Source organism: Aquarana catesbeiana, linkage group LG09, assembly GCF_042186555.1.
Source record: "Aquarana catesbeiana isolate 2022-GZ linkage group LG09, ASM4218655v1, whole genome shotgun sequence".
NCBI lineage: Eukaryota > Metazoa > Chordata > Amphibia > Anura > Ranidae > Aquarana > Aquarana catesbeiana.
Genome location: NC_133332.1, coordinates 90264240 through 90282487, shown reverse-complemented (window position 1 = coordinate 90282487; position 18248 = coordinate 90264240). Strand labels below are relative to the sequence as shown.

The following is an 18248-nucleotide window of genomic DNA, read 5'->3' as shown; positions in this document are numbered from 1 at the left end:
AAAAAAAAAAAAAAATGCTATAAAAAAACTGAATGGAGCCTTGGTGCAGGTTTCATTTATTTATCAAAAGGGGTTGTGATAAACATACAGACCCAGAAGAAAGCCTCTTCCGTAGTTTCCATATGTTTTGTTTGTATGAAGGTTTCAGACACAGCCCGGCCTATAGAAACTCTGAAACCGCTCCTGTGTCTATACCAGTAGCTGGTGCAATAAAGGGGGCAGCAGGGCAAAGCTTAAAGTCGTTGTAATGGCAGTGCCAGCGTTGCAGAGGTCGGTGTCGCAGCATGTGTTTTCATAAGTCACGTTGATGCCCAAGGTGTTCTTCTGACCACTGATGCCGCAAAGACTGTTGGGGGCGCAGCTCATCTCATGCAGGACAAAGGGGAAGTTTTCTGTAGGAGAAAGATGGTAAATCATTGTACATGTGAGCCTTTCATTTACCAGGTTACTACATGGGTGCTCTGTGCCATCCTATGGGGACATATTAAGCAGCCTATTTACAGTATATTTTGTAAGATTTGATATATTCATTTATTTTGTTTGTGTTGCATAATAAACCTGGAAAATTTCTCCACAAAGGGCATTCAAGGGTACCTATAGGCAGGAAAGGAGCTCACCAAGAATGACAGGCAAGGAGATCAATGTTTAGGCCTTGTTTTACCTCTTGGTGACTAAGGGTAAAATAAATCCTAATGCCTGAACACAATTTTGCAACTTTGACATGTGTTAGTAAAACCGTACATATCATCACAACTACTTTGTACATCCAGGTAGATTATACCTTGTTAACTGGGCTTTCTTTTGGCAGTAAATGGTAAAAGATATTTCATGACTTTTTCTTTATTATCAAACGAAAATTGGCCCAAAATAGTAAAAAAAAAAAAAAAAAAAAAAAAAGATTTTTATTTAACTGCTTGCTATAACCATATTTTACCACCAAGGAACAACCCAACATTAATTTTCCTACTCCTGACAAATGCAGTGATACCACATATGTGTATGTTATTTGTTTATGTATCCGTAGTAGGGCCCAGAAACAATTGTGTACATTTTGCATTTTTTATGCTACCTAACACAAACTGACACTGACCCTGACACTAACTTAATTTTTTTTTTATATCCTACCCAAAGTATACCTGCCATGACCTTTGACCCTACCTTTACCCTAACACTAACCCTGGCACTAACCTAGATTAGACCTTGATCTAGCTAATTTTTTCTTTATTTTTTTATCTTTGTGTTTATTTTTACACACTTTATTTCCTGCAAGGAGAGAAAGACACAATGTATGTATGTTCATGCTGTCAGAGGAAGCGGGGGTCTCATTTGCACCATCTTACACCCTAAATTCAGGCATAGCTAAACCCAAAAACAAAACCTTAAAATACTGCAGCTTGCTAGTCCATAAATGTGGTGGCTACATTAGTTTTCTTCTTTTCACCTGGTGATCCCACTAGTAACACACCTCTTGTCTTAAGGCGGCCACTAGGATTGCTACCCATTCCATATTTTATGTCTGTAGAGTTGTGCTCATAAGTTTACATACCCTGGCAAAATTTATGATTTCTTGGCCATTTTTCAGAGAATATGAATGATAACACAAAAACATTTCTTTCACTCATGGGTAGTGCTTGACTGAAGCCATTTATTATCAGTCAGCTGTGTTTACTCTTTTTTAAATCATATTGAACACAGAAACTACCCAAATGACCCTGATCAAAAGTTTACACACCCCAGTTCTTAATACCGTATATTGCCCTGTTTAACATCAATGACAGCTTGAAGTCTTTTGTGGTATTTGTGGATGGGGCTCTTTATCTTCTCAGATGGTAAAGCTTCCTTTTATATCTTTTGGCAAAAAGCCTCCAGTTCCTGTAAATTCTTGGGCTGTCTTACATGAACTGCACATTTGAGATCTCCCCAGAGTGGCTCAATGATATTGGGGTCAGGAGCAGGGGCGTTGCTAGGTCTGAAAAAGATCTGGGGCTATAGCCCATAGCAGCGGTCACCAACCGGGGGGGGGGTGCACGCTGGTGGTAAGCAATTTTTTGCGGGCAAAAGAAGGCTGGTGTTGGCGTTTCAATCTTCATGGCACCATGGTTGATATGGTGTCAGGGTGATCAAAGCGCATTGTTTCCATTGTTATATTGTAATATATAATTAAGTGGTTCAACTCACCATAATGCAGAATCAGTGGGAGCCCTGGGCGTGTCACTTGCCACATCATCTGCCACCATTTGCAGATTGTCACTTGCCACCCATTGCAGATTGTCACTTGCCACCATTTGCAGATTGTCACTTGCCACGTCACCTGCCACCATTAGCAGATTGTCACTTGCCACATCACCTGCCACCATTAGCAGATTGTCACTTGCCACGTCACCTGCCACCATTAGCAGATTGTCACTTGCCACCATTAGCAGATTGTCACTTGCTATGCCAGCCAGTGCCACTAAATGTGCATTCTCGCTGCATTGGTGGCAGGCTGGCAGCACTGGCCCATTTAGTGAGGGCAGGAGAGCGGAGATGCAGGGCGGGCAGTGAGAGATGATGTAATCTCTCTGCTCCCCACCACACCTCCGACATTGAAGAGGCCCATTTAGTGAGGGCAGAAGAGCGCTGATGTGTGGCAGGCAGTGAGAGATGACATCATCTCTCTGCTCCCCGCCGCACATCGCTCCCACATTGAAGTCCCAGCTGTGAAAGCGGAAGATTGGTGACGGGTGGGCGGAGAGAGATGATGTCATCTCTGCTTGTCCGCCTGCTCATCTCCAGGGCTGGACTGAGACAAAAATTTGGCCCTGGACTTCATCCAGACCGGCCAACTTTGACAGGTCTCACCCATGCCGGATCTTCTGGTCCCCCTTGCTCCTGTGGTCCCCCTGTGCTTCTCTGGTCCCCTGCGTGCTGCTCTGGTCCCCAGCACTGCGCTGGTCCCCCTGTGCTCCTCTGGTCCACCACGTGCTGTGCTGGTCCCCCTGTGCTCCTCTGGTCCCCCGCGTGCTGTGCTGGTCCCCCTGTGCTCCTCTGGTCCCCCTGTGCTCCTCTGGTCCCCCGCGTGCTGCGCTGGTCCCCCTGTGCTCCTCTGTTCCCCCGCATGCTGCGCTAGTCCCCCTGTGCTCCTCTGGTCCCCTGTGTGCTGCGTTGGTCCCCCTGTGCTCCTCTGGTCCCCCGCGTGTTGCGTTGGTCCCCCTGTGCTCCTCTGGTCCCCCGCGTGCTGCGTTGGTCCCCCTGTGCTCCTCTGGTCCTCCGCATGCTGCGCTGGTCCCCCTGTGCTCCTCTGGTCCCCCTGTGCTCCTCTGGTCCCCCGCGTGCTGCGCTGCTCCCCCGCGTGCTGCGCTGGTCCGCCTGTGCTCCTCTGGTCCGCCTGTGCTCCTCTGGTCCGCCTGTGCTCCTCTGGTCCCCCGCGTGCTGCGCTGGTCCGCCTGTGCTCCTCTGGTCCGCCTGTGCTCCTCTGGTCCGCCTGTGCTGCGCTGGTCCCCCACGTGCTGCGCTGGTCCGCCTATGCTCCTCTGGTTCGCCTGTGCTCCTCTGGTCCGCCTATGCTCCTCTGGTCCGCCTGTGCTCCTCTGGTCCCCCGCGTGCTGCGCTGGTCCGCCTGTGCTCCTCTGGTCCGCCTGTGCTCCTCTGGTCCGCCTGTGCTGCGCTGGTCCCCCACGTGCTGCGCTGGTCCGCCTATGCTCCTCTGGTTCGCCTGTGCTCTTCTGGTCCGCCTATGCTCCTCTGGTCCGCCTATGCTCCTCTGGTTCACCTGTGCTCCTCTGGTCCGCCGCGTGCTGTGTGCTGCGCTGGTCCCCTGCATGCTCCGCTGATCCCCCGAATGCTGTTTTGGTCCCACATGTGCTCTGCTGGTCCCCCCCCCCCTGCTCTGGTCCCCGTGCTCCTCTATCCCCCCCCCCCCCATGCTGCTCTATCCCCCCTCCCAGCGCTCACCTCCTCTCCCTGCTTAGATAGGCATACAGACATGACCCTAGGAGTGGACACTGATAAGCTTATTGTACGATCCAGAAGTCATGCAGCCGCACACAGCTGTGACATGAACTTCATCGGCACTCGTTCTCTTGTTCTTTCCTTCCCCCGCTCTCATCTAGATTCTCCGCGGCAGCAGACAGGATGAAGAGCGGGGGAAGGAAAGAACAAGTGAACGAGTGCCGAGGAAGTTTATGTCACAGCTGTGTGCTGCTGCATGACTTCTGGATCGTACGATGAGCTTATCAGTGTCCACTCCTAGGATCATGTTTGTATGCAGCCGCGCTGCATAGGCAGGGAGAAGAGGTGAGCGCTGCGGGGGGGGGAGGTGGCGGTCCGATGGCTCAGTGCCTGTACATGCCTGATCGTCCCTCCTCCACCTCCAATGCCGCCCGCCACAGCAGCGACCCGCCGGCTCTTCTCTCCTCCACAGTCCACACCCGCTGAGACTCGGGGCTATGAGCTCCACATTCGGGGCTCCAGCCTCGATAGCCCCCCCCTGGTGACGCCTATGGTCAGGAGACTGAGATGGCCACTCCAGAACCTTCACTTTATTCTGCTGTAGCCAATGACAGGTCAATTTGGCCTTGTGTCTTGGATTATTGTCATGCTGGAATGTGCAAGTACGTCTCATGTGCAGCTTCCTGGCTGATGAATGCAAATGTTCCTCCAGTATTTTTTGATAACATACTGCATTCATCTTGGCATCAATTTTGACCAAATTTCCTGTGCCTTTGTAGCTCACATATCCCCAAAACATCAGTGATTCACCTCCGTGTTTCACAGTAGGAATGGTGTACTTTTAATCATAGGACTTGTTGACTCCTCTCCAAATGAAGCGTTTATGGTTGTGGCCAAAAAGTTCAATTTTGGTCTCACTCCAAATTACTGTGCGCCAGCCAGAAGGTTTAAGGCTTATTTCTGTTTGGTAAGTGGGTTACTTTGTGGCATTTGCATAGTAATGGCTTTCTTCTGGCGACTCGACCATGCAGCCCATCTTTCTTCAAGTGCCTCCTTATTATGCATCTTGAAACAGCCACATGACATGTTTTCAGAGAGTCATGTACTTCACCTAAAGTTATTTGTGGGTTTCTCTTTGCATCCGGAACAATTTTCCTGGCAGTTGTGGCTGAAGTTTTAGTTGGTCTACCTGACCGTGGTTTGGTTTCAACAGAACCCCTCATTTTCCACATCTTGATTAGAGTGAACACTGCTGATTGGCATTCTCAATTCCTTGGATATCTTTTTATATCCCTTTCCTGTTTTATACAGTTCAACCACCTTTTCCCGCAGATCCTTTGACAATTCTTTTGCTTTCCCCATGACTCGGAATCCAGAAATGTCAATGCAGCACTAGATGAAAGATGCAAGGGTCTGTCAGGAGTCCAGAAATACATTGACCTTTTATACACACACTAATTACAAGCAAACAGATCACAGGTGAGGATGGTTACCTTTTAATAGCCATTCAAACCCCTTTGAGTCAACTTGTGTGAATGTAATCAGGCCAAAATCACCAGGGTATGTAAACTTTTGATCAGAGTCATTTGGGTAGTTTGTGCTTTCATTATGATTTAAAAAGAGTAAACACAGTTGATTGATAATAAATGACTTCAACCAAACACTAACCATGAGTGAAAGAAAAGTTTTTGTGTTATCATTCATATTGTTTGAAAAATAGCCAAGAAATCATAAATTCTGCCAGGGTAGGTAAACTTATGAGCACAACTGTATATTGATTGATTCAATACAGGACACAGTTTGCCCTGTATCTATCTATCATGCAAGTGAAGCGAAAACCTATCTTGTTGGAACAGTAACAACTACCTTACCTCCTATACCAGTGACAATTGTGGAGTACCCATTGCTTTCTGTTCTAGTGCTAATGGTCGCCAGGACCATTATAGAGGGTGAATCTCCTCAGTGGGGACACAGACAGCAATAAAAACCCCACAGAGGTTCTAACTTTTGTAGGCAGAAGCTGACTCATAGATTTGCAGAAACAAAGTAAAGCACAGCCATTAAGAAGCACTGCAAAGTAAGAAGCAGAACCTACATATGTAACCAGTGAAATATGGCTACCTCTATGTACATACCCTATATTACCAAAAGTATTGGGACGTCTGCCTTTACAGGCACATGAACTTTGATGGCGTCCTAGTCCGTAGGGTTCAGTATTGCGTTGGCCCACTATTTGCAGCTATGACAGCTTCAACTCTTCTGGGAAGGCTGTCCACAAGGTTTAGGAGTGTGTCTATGGGAATGTTTTACCATTCTTCCAAAAGCCCATTTGTGAGGTCAGGAACTGATGTTGGACGAGAAGGCCTGGCTCACAGTCTCTGCTCTAATTCATCCCAAAGGTGTCCCTTCAGGTTGATGTCAGGACTCTGTGCAGGCCAGTCAAGTTCCTCCAGCACAAATTCGCTCATCCATGTCTTTATGGACCTTGCTTAGTGCACTGTTGTGCTGTCATGTTGGAACAGGAAGGGGCCATCCCCAAACTGTTCCCACAAAGTTGGGAGCATGAAATTGTCCAAAATGCCTTGGTAGGCTGATGCCTTAAGAGTTCCCTTCAATGGATCGAAGGGGCCAAGCCCAACCCCTGAAAAACAACTCCACACCATAATCCCCCTCCACCAAATGATTTGGACCAGTACACAAAGCAAGGTCCATAAAGACATGGATGAGCGAGCTTGGGGTTGAGGAACTTGACTGTCCTGACCTCAAGCCGATCACCTTTGTGATGAATTAGGTCGGAGATTGCGAACCAGGCCTACTCGACCAACATCAGTGCCTGACTTTTATAAATGCGCTATTGGGAGAATGGTCAAACATTCCTATAGACACACTCCTAAACCTTGTGGACAGCCTTCCCAAAAGAGTTGAAGCTGTTATAGCTGCAAAGGGTGGGCCAACTCAATATTGAACCCTACGGACTAAGACTGGGATGCCATTAAAGTTCATGTGTGTGTAAAGGTAGGCGTCACAATACTTTTGGTAATATAGTGTACATCATTGCAAATTCTACATAGAAACAAGGTTTTTAAAACATATTTATCATATTGTTGAATTCAAGCAGTTTTCTATAGTTTTACATAAAAATAAACATAATTTAACCACTTCCCATCCCAGCCATAGTCATATGATGTCCGCAGGAGGAATCTCCCATCCTGGGCGGGTGTCATATGACGTCCTGGGCTTCCCGGGCCGTCTGGGGGGCGTGCGTGCGTGCGTGCGCGCCCCCGCCGCGTCACTCGGGAGCCGATGCGCGATGTCTGCCGGGCACCCGCGGTTGCCCGTTAACAGAGCAGGACCGTGAATCTGTGTGTGTAAACACACAGATCCACGTCCTGTCAAGTGAGAGGAGACAGATCATGTGTTCCCAGTACAGAGGAACACTGATCGGTCCCCTTCCCCTACAGTTAAAATCCTTCCCTAGGTAACACAACCCCATGATCGCCCCCTAGTGTTAACCCCTTCCCTGCCAGTGAGATTTATACAGTAACCAATGCATTTATATAGCACTGATCGCTGTATAAATGTGAATGGTCCCAAAATAGTGGCAAAAGTATCCGATATGCCCGCTGCAATCATGATAAAAATCGCAGATCGCCGCCATTACTGGTAAAGAAAAAAATAATAATAAAAATGCCATAAAACTATCCCCTATTTTGTAAACGCTATAACTTTTGCGCAAACCAATCAATATACGCTTATTGTGATTTTTTTTTTTTTTTTTACCAAAAACATGTAGAAGAATACATATCGGCCTAAACTGAGGAAACATTTTTTTTTTTTTTAAATGGGATATTTATTATAGCAAAAAGTAAAAAATATTGTGTTTTTTTTCAAACTTGTCGCTCTTCTTTTGTTTTTAGCGCAAAAAATAAAAACCGCAGAGGTGATCAAATACTACCAAAAGAAAGCTCTATTTGTGGGAGAAAAATTATAAAAATTTCATCTGGGTACAGTGTTGTATGACCGCGCAATTGTCATTCAAATTGCGACAGTGCTGAAAACTGAAAATTGGCCTGGGCAGGAAGGGGGTGAAAATGCCCTGTATTGAAGTGGTTAAAGGTCTTTATATTCCCTTTATAGACAGACACCCCTGCCCCCCCCCCCCCCCCCCCCCCGATATGTGAAATATGACACTGTTTGAACTATAGATAGGAGAGACTGCAAACAGAATTTTGTGTCTATTAGCTATTCTTCCTGTCAGCCTGATTTATAATTTCAGCCATTGTGCCTGCAATAATGGAGAACAGATAATTATGACAATAATTCCTAATAGCACAACTTTAAAAATGCAGTGAGACCTAATTTTTATGATTTACAGTAGTAGAAAATGTTTTTTGCTGTATATTTTTAGTGGAGATGCAATGTGAAATACATGAATCTTTTTAAAAACATGACTGTCTTGAGTTGGTTAAAATTGTAGATTTATTTTATGTGCAAGCATTCAGCTATCTCGCACTTACTTGTTTTCCCAGTCGCTGTAGAGAAGAGACACCTTTCACTTGGAAGACACTTCACTGGGAATTTTATACAGTCCATTGGAGAAAGGGTTGGGAACAGGCAAGTGTAACATCGAAGACTGCCCCCTACAGGATAAATCACAGCAATACACATAGCACTTTATATTATCCTCGTTCTTGTTGGCTTAAAAATAATGAAGACCATTCACCAGTGTAAAACTTGGAGCCCAGTGCAAGTTGTCAGGACTACTCATAGACTGGGAGAGAGAGATCTGCTTTACATTTACAGTTACTGGCTATCCAATGGTTATTTAAAAATGGAATGCTCGTAGCTTTTCAAGTCTGCATGAAAAAATTACTAATGTTACAATATGCAGCAACAGTTTATTTTTCAAACTAAGCTCTATGTTTGATTATCTTGTTGTCCAGTGACCATACCTAGTCTGATTTGATGTCATTAGTCTGCTGCAGGCAAAAATAAACATTTCCTCAGTCTCCGTTCCCCATTGATCAGACTGCAACACATTAAAGTGGTTCTAAAGTCTCAAGGTTCCTCACCTTAATGCATAGAATGCATTTAGGTGAAAAATCTTCTCTGCTGCAGTTCCCCCTGCCCCCCTACACCCCCCATTTTTCTTACCTGAGCTCAATCAGATCCAGCGATGTGTACAAGTGCAGCCTCCCGCCACTGTCTTCCCTCCCTCATTGGACAGATTGATAGAAATGGGAGCCAAAGTCAATCAAATTTTGTGACGTGGGAGCAGGGCCGAGCCCCGCTGTCTGTGTCAATGGATGTAGCAGCAGGGCTCGGGAGCAAGCACGTAGGGTGCCCCCATGGAAAGCCGATTTTAGTGCGGCCACCCGTGGAAGAGGAGGGGCCCAGAAGAGAAGATCAGGGCTGCTCTGTGCGAATGCATTGCACAGACCAGGTAAGTATGACATGTTTGTTATTTTAAGAAAAATGAAGGTTCAATACCACTTTAACTTTGCTGCAAGCCACATAGTGAGAGGCTACAGCAAAGTCTGGTCTGTGGCATACTTTTGTGGACACAGCCAAGAACTGCACAGGCCAGGATTCATTTGAGTGTGTCATCTCTGAGTAAGGAAGTAGATGCTGCTCTGGATGATGCCTGAACACTCATGGCTTCTAAAGGTTCAGGGAGAATAACAGATGAAGGCATTGTCAGGGGCAGTGATGAGCTCAGGTGGACTTGAGTCCAAACCTACCTGAGCTATCCCACCGGGAAGCTGTCAAAGCCAACAGACAATCAGAGGTGGCAGAGGCATTCCCCGCAGCTGTGCGTATACACAATATGTAGAGGTGGGATCTGGACAGGACCAATTCATAAAGTGGGTGTGATTTGGGCATGGACAAAATGGGCGAGGTCAAAAGTGTTCCAGAATCTGGAACCATAATGTCGATAAGCATGATAACGCACAAACAACAGTCAGATGAACAACCAAATATTTAGCCTTATACAGTAAAACCTTGGATTGCGAGCATAATTCGTTCCAGAAACATGTTTGTAATCCAAAGCACTTGTATATTAAAGCAAATTTCCCCATAAGAAATAATGGAAACTCAAGTGATTCGTTCCATAACTATTTATTCATAGGTCCTTCAGTTTATAGTCCATATAAAAAGATTATAGCAATGCGATCAGGTTCTGTAACTATAAAATGTCCATCCACAAAGGGAAGCCTCCACAAGGGGATTAGAAGCAAAATCCAGCAGGAGCTACATAGTATTAAAGAGTAGAGAGGTGCCTCTAAGTGTAGCAATATGTTGCAAAATGTTGTACCTTCATTAAATGTAACCATATTGCTACACTTAGAGGCGCCTCTCTTCTCTTTTATACTCAGTTGTGACATGACACTACTTGTGTATCAAGACATCGCTTGTATATCAAGTCAAACTTTATTTAAAAATTTTGCTTGTCTTGCAAAACGCTCTCAAACCAAGGTTTTATTGTATATCAGTGTGTTCTTGCTAAGAACTGAAATTTTATTCCAGGAGCCACCAATCAGATTCAAACTTTAGGGTAGCTTGATGCCAATTGGTGGGCAAAAGTAACTTTAGTTCTTAATATGAACACATCGATACACACCACTATTACAATCTATTGAGTAGAGAAGTGGTAAAATCCTTTGTAGGTTTTTTTTTTGTCTTTTTAGTTTCCTTTCACTTTGTGTCCCAGAGATATATTAATTAGTTAGGGGAAATCTTCCAAAGTAAGGGGATATCCCTTCTTTGATAGATGTCCACAAGGCATTGGTCATGAGTACAAACAGAGGGCTAAATCCCTGTGGTGACACAGACAGCATAAGAACCTGGTAGGTCTTGGGAAACTCCTACTAAAGTCAATTCATTGTGGTCCAATGGCAAAAATGCCATTTACATTGGTCAATAGGAGGAATGCCAGCCTTGCAGACAGCTAAAACAGCTTGTTGCCATGATGCTGGCTTTGCCAAGCGGTGTTGGCACTATCAAATGGAGAGTAAATCAGTAACAACCCAAGGAACCCCTGGTAACCTCTTGAGGAACTATAGGGTTCTGCGGAACCCTGGTTGAGAATAGCTTGTCAAGCTCTTCCTAACTTTGAAGCTAACCCTAGGTGGATTGAAATTTGACCGCTTCACCAGTTGAATTTCGATCCATCTATGTCAATTCCCGCTAGATAGAAGTTGATCTACCAACTGGTTCCTCTCGAAAAGGAATGTTGTAAAATTCTTGTTTGATAAGCGCTGCTGCCAATCAGCGGCAGCAATGATCAGTGTATTCTGAGAGCCGAGAATACACTGTCAGTATATATAGCACAGCAGGGAGGATTTCTTCATCCTTCTCAATTGAGTGGATGGGGGAATCCATTCATTTTTATTTTTTTTTAACCTGGTTAACATCTATCTACAGCAAGCTTTACTTGCTCCCTCTAAAACTAAAAAAAAGGGTTTTGCCTAAAGATACAAATTAATCAGGCGGATTCATAAAAATTAGAGAGAATAAAACAAGCACAAATTGGAGCCATTGCCTGCAATAATCAATCTTCAAATTCATTGTGGATTAGTGGATGTGATCATCAAAGGATTCGATCATTTGCGAGTGCCCAGAATTAGCCAGCAGATCTCTGTTGCACTTACCGCTGTGTATTAGAAGAAGTAGGGTTACAGCCACCAGGAGTTTCATGTTTGTTGTTCTCTCTTGCTATCTCTTGATTTTTCTCTGGGACTCTGTCTTATATCTCATCCATTTTATTACTGACCTCCTTCTACCAATTATCTATAATTTCATTAATTTCTATCTGTTTATATGTGTACTATGCACTGGCATTAATCCACAACTAATCCAATCTACTACAGGGTGTCCATTGACAATTCCAAGCAGACTGCAGCCTCTAGGGGACTGCCATGAGAAGCAGTGACCAGTTTGCATTACTAGATTCTATAGGTGCACACATTGATTCAGTGCAGGATATAATGGAGACTGTAATGGGTCATGGTTCTGTGAGGTTGTATTACATGTGATTGATTAAGATGCACCAGCCCAGCATCAAAATGAAAATTATTTAAAGCTTAACTCTGGACTTCCCTTCAGTCTTGCACAGTTGTACAGTTTCCTCTCCTGTACTAAAATTGCTTACTCTGATTTCACTGAACACTGTGAGCTTCTCACAGTATACATTAGAAGTTGCAGCAAGTCAGATGGAGCCCGTTTCACTTGCTGGAAGGCTTTGGATTAGGTTGGGTGTCACTGTGGGGAGGATAGGGGTTGTGGAGTGGGTTAGGGAACTCTGCAGCCAATGTTTCTGGAGGAAGCTGGGGAGCATTCTGTGATACTGGGGGTCCCTGTGGGACACTGTTAGAGGTTGCATGCACTATAAAGGGCTGGAGTCTCTGCTGCAGGCTGAGGGGCACTGTGGGAGGCTAGGTGGCACTGTGGAGGATGAAGGGGTCTCAAGGGGGCTGGGCACTATGGAAGGTTGGTGTGCATTATGGAAGCTGGGAGGCATTGTTGGAGGTTAAGAGAGCTGCAGATGGTTTGAGAGAGGGGAGGCCTTGGCCTGGCAGTTAGCCATAGTTGAGAAACATCAATCTAAACCTTCCCTTGCCAGCTTTACTCTCCCGAGCCCTCCCCATTCATTCTTTGGATTTCAGTTCTTTCATAGCTCCCAACTGTTTCTGATTTTGAGGGATTGTCCCTGATTTGTAACAAAGTCCCCCTGTCCCTCATTTTGGTTTGCTCTATATAGGTGTATATAAAATGCACTTTTTATCTTTCAAAAAGTGTTTCTCAGTGCTATACCAAAAGCCAGTATAAAGGAACAGTAGTGGTAAAAAATGCACTTGTGGGCTTACCTAATCATTTTTTTGTATAATTTTCCTTTAAGGGGGCATGGCAGGGGGTGTGTCCTATGCCTACATACTTTCGCTAATTGGTGTTACTCGTTTCCATCTCAAAAAGTTGCGAGATATGGTTCTTTTAATCATAGATGCTTAGCATCACTTAGGCATCACCTAGGGTGGCCTAGGGTGGTCATCTCCTCGTGGGATGCAAAGTGTGGGTCACATAGGAGGCCTACCCCAGGGTGTGGGGTACTTCTGAGCTACTCTAGGCACTTTGGAAAGGTTCACTACCTCTCACATGGGGTACCTTTGACTTAACAGATGACTGAACTCTAGTTGACTTTCATGACATTGATCTACACCACTACTGTCACTTGTTGCATTTAGGAGGTACATGCAAAGCCTATGCCCTCTCCACCTGTCCAGTGTATCCCTGCTACCTCACTACCAGTAACGAAATGGGGTTGAGCCATGACTCCATGTGTGCACTTCACTTCACTTAACTCTTCCGTACACTTGTGTACAGACTGGGGACCTCTGCTGTGCAGATCTGCTCCTATTGCTATAGGAGATGGAGTGATCCTTGAGAGAGTGCCAACATCATCTCCTCCTGTAAGAGGCTATCACACCTGCCACATGTACACACTTACAACAGGCTGCCACAGAAACCTTTGTTACCCTTGGTACCCACTTGTGTCTTTACACAGTATTAACTCTTACACTGTTGTCTTCATATGTGCTTAGCGGACTCACGCAGTGAACTATTGTGCCTGTTAATTGCATTACACCCCTTGAGTAACTTCACACCAGGCAAGGACAAAGTTTCAAAAGCTTTACTGGAAACTCTAGGCATAACAGTTATAAAAAAAAATGGGAACAGACTTTCCCTAACATCCCTAATCCCTAACTCAGGCTTGTGGCTGCCCCAGCATACCTGCACAGGATAAAGTCCATTATGGCAGATATCCAGAATTGAAGTCTTCAGACATTTTGTAGCTCTCAGTGGTCCCTAAACTCTGTGGAGGTTCTTGATCCATAGATGCTCCGGAATTGGGAGAAAGTCGTGTGGCCGGAACCTGGTGACGCCGACATAACAGGTAACATGCGCACCTACTCACTCATTGTGCACCCTCGAGTCGGACCGTTGTCCATTTTTATATAGTACAGGACCAAATGGGTCAGGCCCAAGAAAGCCAGGCAAGAAAGAACCAGAAAACATATTAACACTTAACTCTCCCAGCTGGAGCAGCATAAAACTCAACCTGCTTATATGCATGCAAATACAGTCTTCCTAGGAATGACTACTCCTCCAGACTGACAGCCAACAATCAAGGTTTTTTTTATATTTGCATAACTGATCCCAAGAGCCAGCCCACTGCTTGCATTAGTCAGAGTGCACTGAGGAAACGTGTTGTGATGATTTTAGGAATTTATGTACAGAACTGCCAGCCCATCCAACCAGCTATTGGGAGTTATTTACGAAAGGCAAGTCCACTTTGCACTGAAAGTGCACTTGGAAGTGCAGTCGCTCTAAATCTAAGGGGTAGATCTGAAATGAGTGGAAGCTCTGCTGATTTTATCATCCAATCATGTGCAAGCTAAAATGCTTTTTTTTATTTTCCTTGCATGTCCCCCTCAGATCTACAGCGACTTTACTTCCAAGTGCACTTGCAGTGCAAAGTGTATTTTCCTTTAGTAAATAACTCCCATTATCTGCCTACATTGCATAGAGAAGCACAGAGACAGTGATGATGTCACAGGGTTTAAAAAAAGGTATGTAATATAAAAAGACAGGTCAGATTAAACTTTAGTTTTAAAATAGTTATGAGATATTGGCTATTAGTCTTGAACCTTTGCAAGAAATAGGATAACTGATATTTGGCGATTTCTATTAGAAATGCACATGGAAAAATGGAACTGAAATTGACAACTTTTCTTCTCAAAAGTCTCCCCGAGCCCTAAATATTCAGACTTCAGATCATGATCTCCACCTCGTCCAATCAGAGAACATTTTGCATTCATTGAGAAAAATGCAAAGTGATCTCTGAATGGTGCCCATGCTGATCGAGCAACCTCCTGTGTTCACTATGCAGCAGGTGCAGCCGCTCGGCACGGGACCCAGAAGCAAGTGGAGATCGCTGGATTTCCAGCTCCCACTGGGATCCCGCAAGTGATTGAATCAAACTGAACCGATGTGTAAAAATATGCATTCCTGAACGTCAGCTTCACAGTTTATCAACCCATCAGAAAAAATCGTAATAGTTTGCAGCTTACCAATCTGAGGACACAGCAGCGACAGGGGCACAGCTGCTCACCCTAATGTGACATGCGTATGTGGGAGTGGCCTCAAACGCTGACATTGCATGTTCAGGGTCTCTCTTCCGCATGCCTGTCTATGGAATATAAAAACCTATACAAGCCAATTAACTTGTAAATTGTAATCGTTTGGAGCTTACTGATTACATGACATAGTTGTTGGTAAATCTAAGAAGATTGTACAATCAGATTGTGTAGTATGTGGTCAGCAATCCATTGTTTTCTCTTTAAAGTGTTACTAAACCCAGGACTGTGCGTTCATTATATCTGGTCTCCCACAGTACACAGAACATGGAAATCCAATTATTTTAGTAAATATAAACTGCTAAAAACCTTTTCTCATCAGCAGTATATAGCAGTCTTGTGACTTCTATCAGTGTCTGGTTAAAGCTTGTAGGAGGAGTTTTCATTCTTCCCCTGATTGTCCTATGAGGCTGCATGACTCTGTTTGGACAGTACTGATTGGCCCTGTGCACCCTCCCAAAAAAAAAAAACTCTCTAGCAATACGCACCAAACTGAACATGTGCAGAGTGCCTCCTAGGGCTCTGTACTATCAGCAGATGCATTGGGGGTGTGGAAGAAGGGGAGGATCAGAGAAGACAAGATCAAACAACATTTTTACACAATGCAGAGGATAAACCCCATAGGATCTACAGTGAGTATAACAAGCACACTTTACTGCATATACAGACTGATTTTACTGTTGTGGGATTAGTAACACTTTAATTTCACCTGGTGATTCTGCTATTTACACACGCCCTCTCATAGAGTGACACTTATTTTTTGTACTGTATCTAGGGAGGAGCAGGGTTGTTTCTCAAAGCTGCTCTCCTGATTTGAACTACAAACATTGCCCCCTCTCCTCTTCTCCATTATGGAGGGAGGAGGTGTTTTGCAGTTTACAGATGAAAACTTGTAAGAGCTGAAAACAACAAACTTTCAGTGCAGTCCAGAGGAACAGATGAATTTTCTGAATTTGCTAAAATTGTTCTTAGCCTGAAAAAAAGAAAACTAACGCAGTCGCCACATCTGAAGATTGGGAAGCTACAATATACAGTGCTGTGAACAAGTATTTTCCCCCTTCCTGTTTTTTTTTTTGCATATTTGTCACACTGAAATATTCAGATCATCGAACAGATTTTTAATATTACACAAAGATAACCCGAGTAAATACAAAATGCAGTTTTTAAATGAATACCGGTATTTAATTTATTAAAGTGATATTAAAGCTTCCTTTTTTAAATAATAACAAACATGTTATACTTACCTGCTCTGTGCAGTGGTTTTGTACAGGGCAGCTCCAATCCTTTTCTTTTTGGGTCCCCCCTGACGCTTCTCCCCCTTGAGCAGTGCCCCTAGAGAAAGTCGCTTGCCCTGGGGGCACCGCTGCATGCTCACTTTCGAATCACTGCTCTATGCATCCATAAGACACAGAGCTGCAGCTCGGCCCCGCCCCCTCTCTCTCCTCATTGGCTCACTGGGTCAATCGTCTCCGTCAATGAGGAGAACATCGCTGGATTGGAGGGGCCTCAGGTAAGGATTGTGGGGGGGCTGGGAAGTGGGGGCGCTGCACACAGAAGATTTTTTTCTTTTCATGCATAGAATGCATGAAGGTAAAAAAACCTTCAGCCTTTAGAACCACTTTAAGGAAAAAAATCTGTCCAAACCTGCCTGGCCCTATGTGAAAAAGTAATTGCCCCTAAACTCCCTGCTGCATAACCCAAGTGCACTTGAGCTTGAGGTCATGAACTGATGATCGGACATTCTCCTTCAGGATTTTCTGGTAGAGTGCAGAATTCATGGTTCCATCAATTATGGCAAGTCATCCAGGTCCTGAAGCTGCAAAGCAGCCCCAGAACATTGCACTACCACCACCATGTTTTACAGTTGATTTGATGTTTTTTTTATGAAATGCTGTTAGTTTTACACTAGATGTAACGGGACGCACACCTACCAGTTAAACTTTTGTCTCGGGATCTGATCCATCTTATGTGGCGATGCCCAAAGCTACATCGATATTGGAATGGTGTTATCACTATAATCAACCAGGTGTTCCAGGTCCATGTACTGGTGGAACCCAAGCCTTGTCTACTAGGAATTCTGGGTGATGTACCGGTGGATGAAGTCCCTAGGCAAGCTATTGCTATTGCCTTGTTTCAGGCCTGCAAGTTGATACTTCGGCACTGGACATCCACTGACCCCCCCACTCTAAAGGAATGGATTGCCCAAATGGGAGATACCCTTTGGTTAGAAAGATACATCTTTCAGCACAGGGGTACCTTCAGCAAATTTGATAAGTTGTGGGCTCCCTGGTTGGACACAACAAGCCTTGCACCGACAGGACTTATTTTAAACCTTCTATTAATTGGTAGGGCATGATAAATACTTCTGTTAGGAAGGAACCCGGGGCAATGGATTATATGTATTTGATTTTCTTTGTACCTATTTTGTCTTTGGTTTCTATTTTTTGTGCTCTCTGAGAGTTTACTGTTTAGATGCAGTGGTGATTCCAGAACAGTATGTTTAATGTGTTACACATGTTATGGACTATGTAATGCAGGCACAATCTGATCAATAAAACTTTGTTTGGAAAATAAAAAAACTTTTGTCTCGTCTGTCCACAGAGTTTGCCCAAAAGTCTTGGGGATAATCAAAATGTTTTTTGGCAAATGTGAGAAGAGCCTTTGTGTTCTTTTTGGTCAGCAGTGGCTTTCACCTTGGAACTCTCCCATGGATGTAATTTTTGCCCAGTCTCTTTCTTATTGTGAAATCATGAACACTGATCTTAACCACTTGATGACCGCCTCACACCGATTTACGTCGGCAAGGTGGCACGGACAGGCAAAATCACGTACATATACGTGATTTGCCTTCCGCGGGTGGGGGGTCCGATCGGTCCCCCCCCGGTGCCCGAGGCGGTCGCCATTTCTTCCCGGGCGATGAGAGGTGAGGGGGAGGCCATCCATTGTTGGCCACCCCCTCCCGATCGCTCCCGGCGAATGAGAATGCTTCCTTTCCCTCTGTAATGTAAACAGAGGGAAAGGAAGTGATGTCATCCCTCCTCGAGTCGGTCTTTTTGATCCGGCGCCGAGGAGAGAAGACATCAAGTAAGTCTGCACAACACTACACTAACAGTAGAACACGCC

The 18248-nt window shown here is 44.8% G+C and overlaps 1 protein-coding gene across 1 annotated transcript; it reads right to left on the bottom strand.

Moving 5' to 3' along the window:
• Positions 1-39: 39 nt before the first annotated feature.
• LY6G6C (lymphocyte antigen 6 family member G6C) lies at positions 40-11680 on the bottom strand. Its single transcript, XM_073597943.1, has 3 exons — positions 11583-11680; positions 8448-8570; positions 40-392 (listed from the first exon to the last, which is right to left on the bottom strand). Exons 1-3 carry the CDS (start codon positions 11626-11628, stop codon positions 190-192), a joined length of 372 nt encoding a protein of 123 aa, XP_073454044.1. The 5' UTR covers positions 11629-11680; the 3' UTR covers positions 40-189.
• Positions 11681-18248: the final 6568 nt, after the last annotated feature.

What these genes read in the sequence shown, in the direction of transcription:
- LY6G6C (XM_073597943.1), bottom strand. Translation starts at nt 11,628, where the DNA reads ATGAAACTCCTGGTGGCTGTAACCCTACTTCTTCTAATACACAGCG. An exon ending in ACTTCTTCTAATACACAGCG is followed by an intron (nt 8,571 to 11,582) that starts GTAAGTGCAACA and finishes TTTATCCTGTAG; the next exon opens with GGGGCAGTCTTCGATGTTAC. An exon ending in TACAGCGACTGGGAAAACAA is followed by an intron (nt 393 to 8,447) that starts GTAAGTGCGAGA and finishes TTTCTCCTACAG; the next exon opens with AAAACTTCCCCTTTGTCCTG.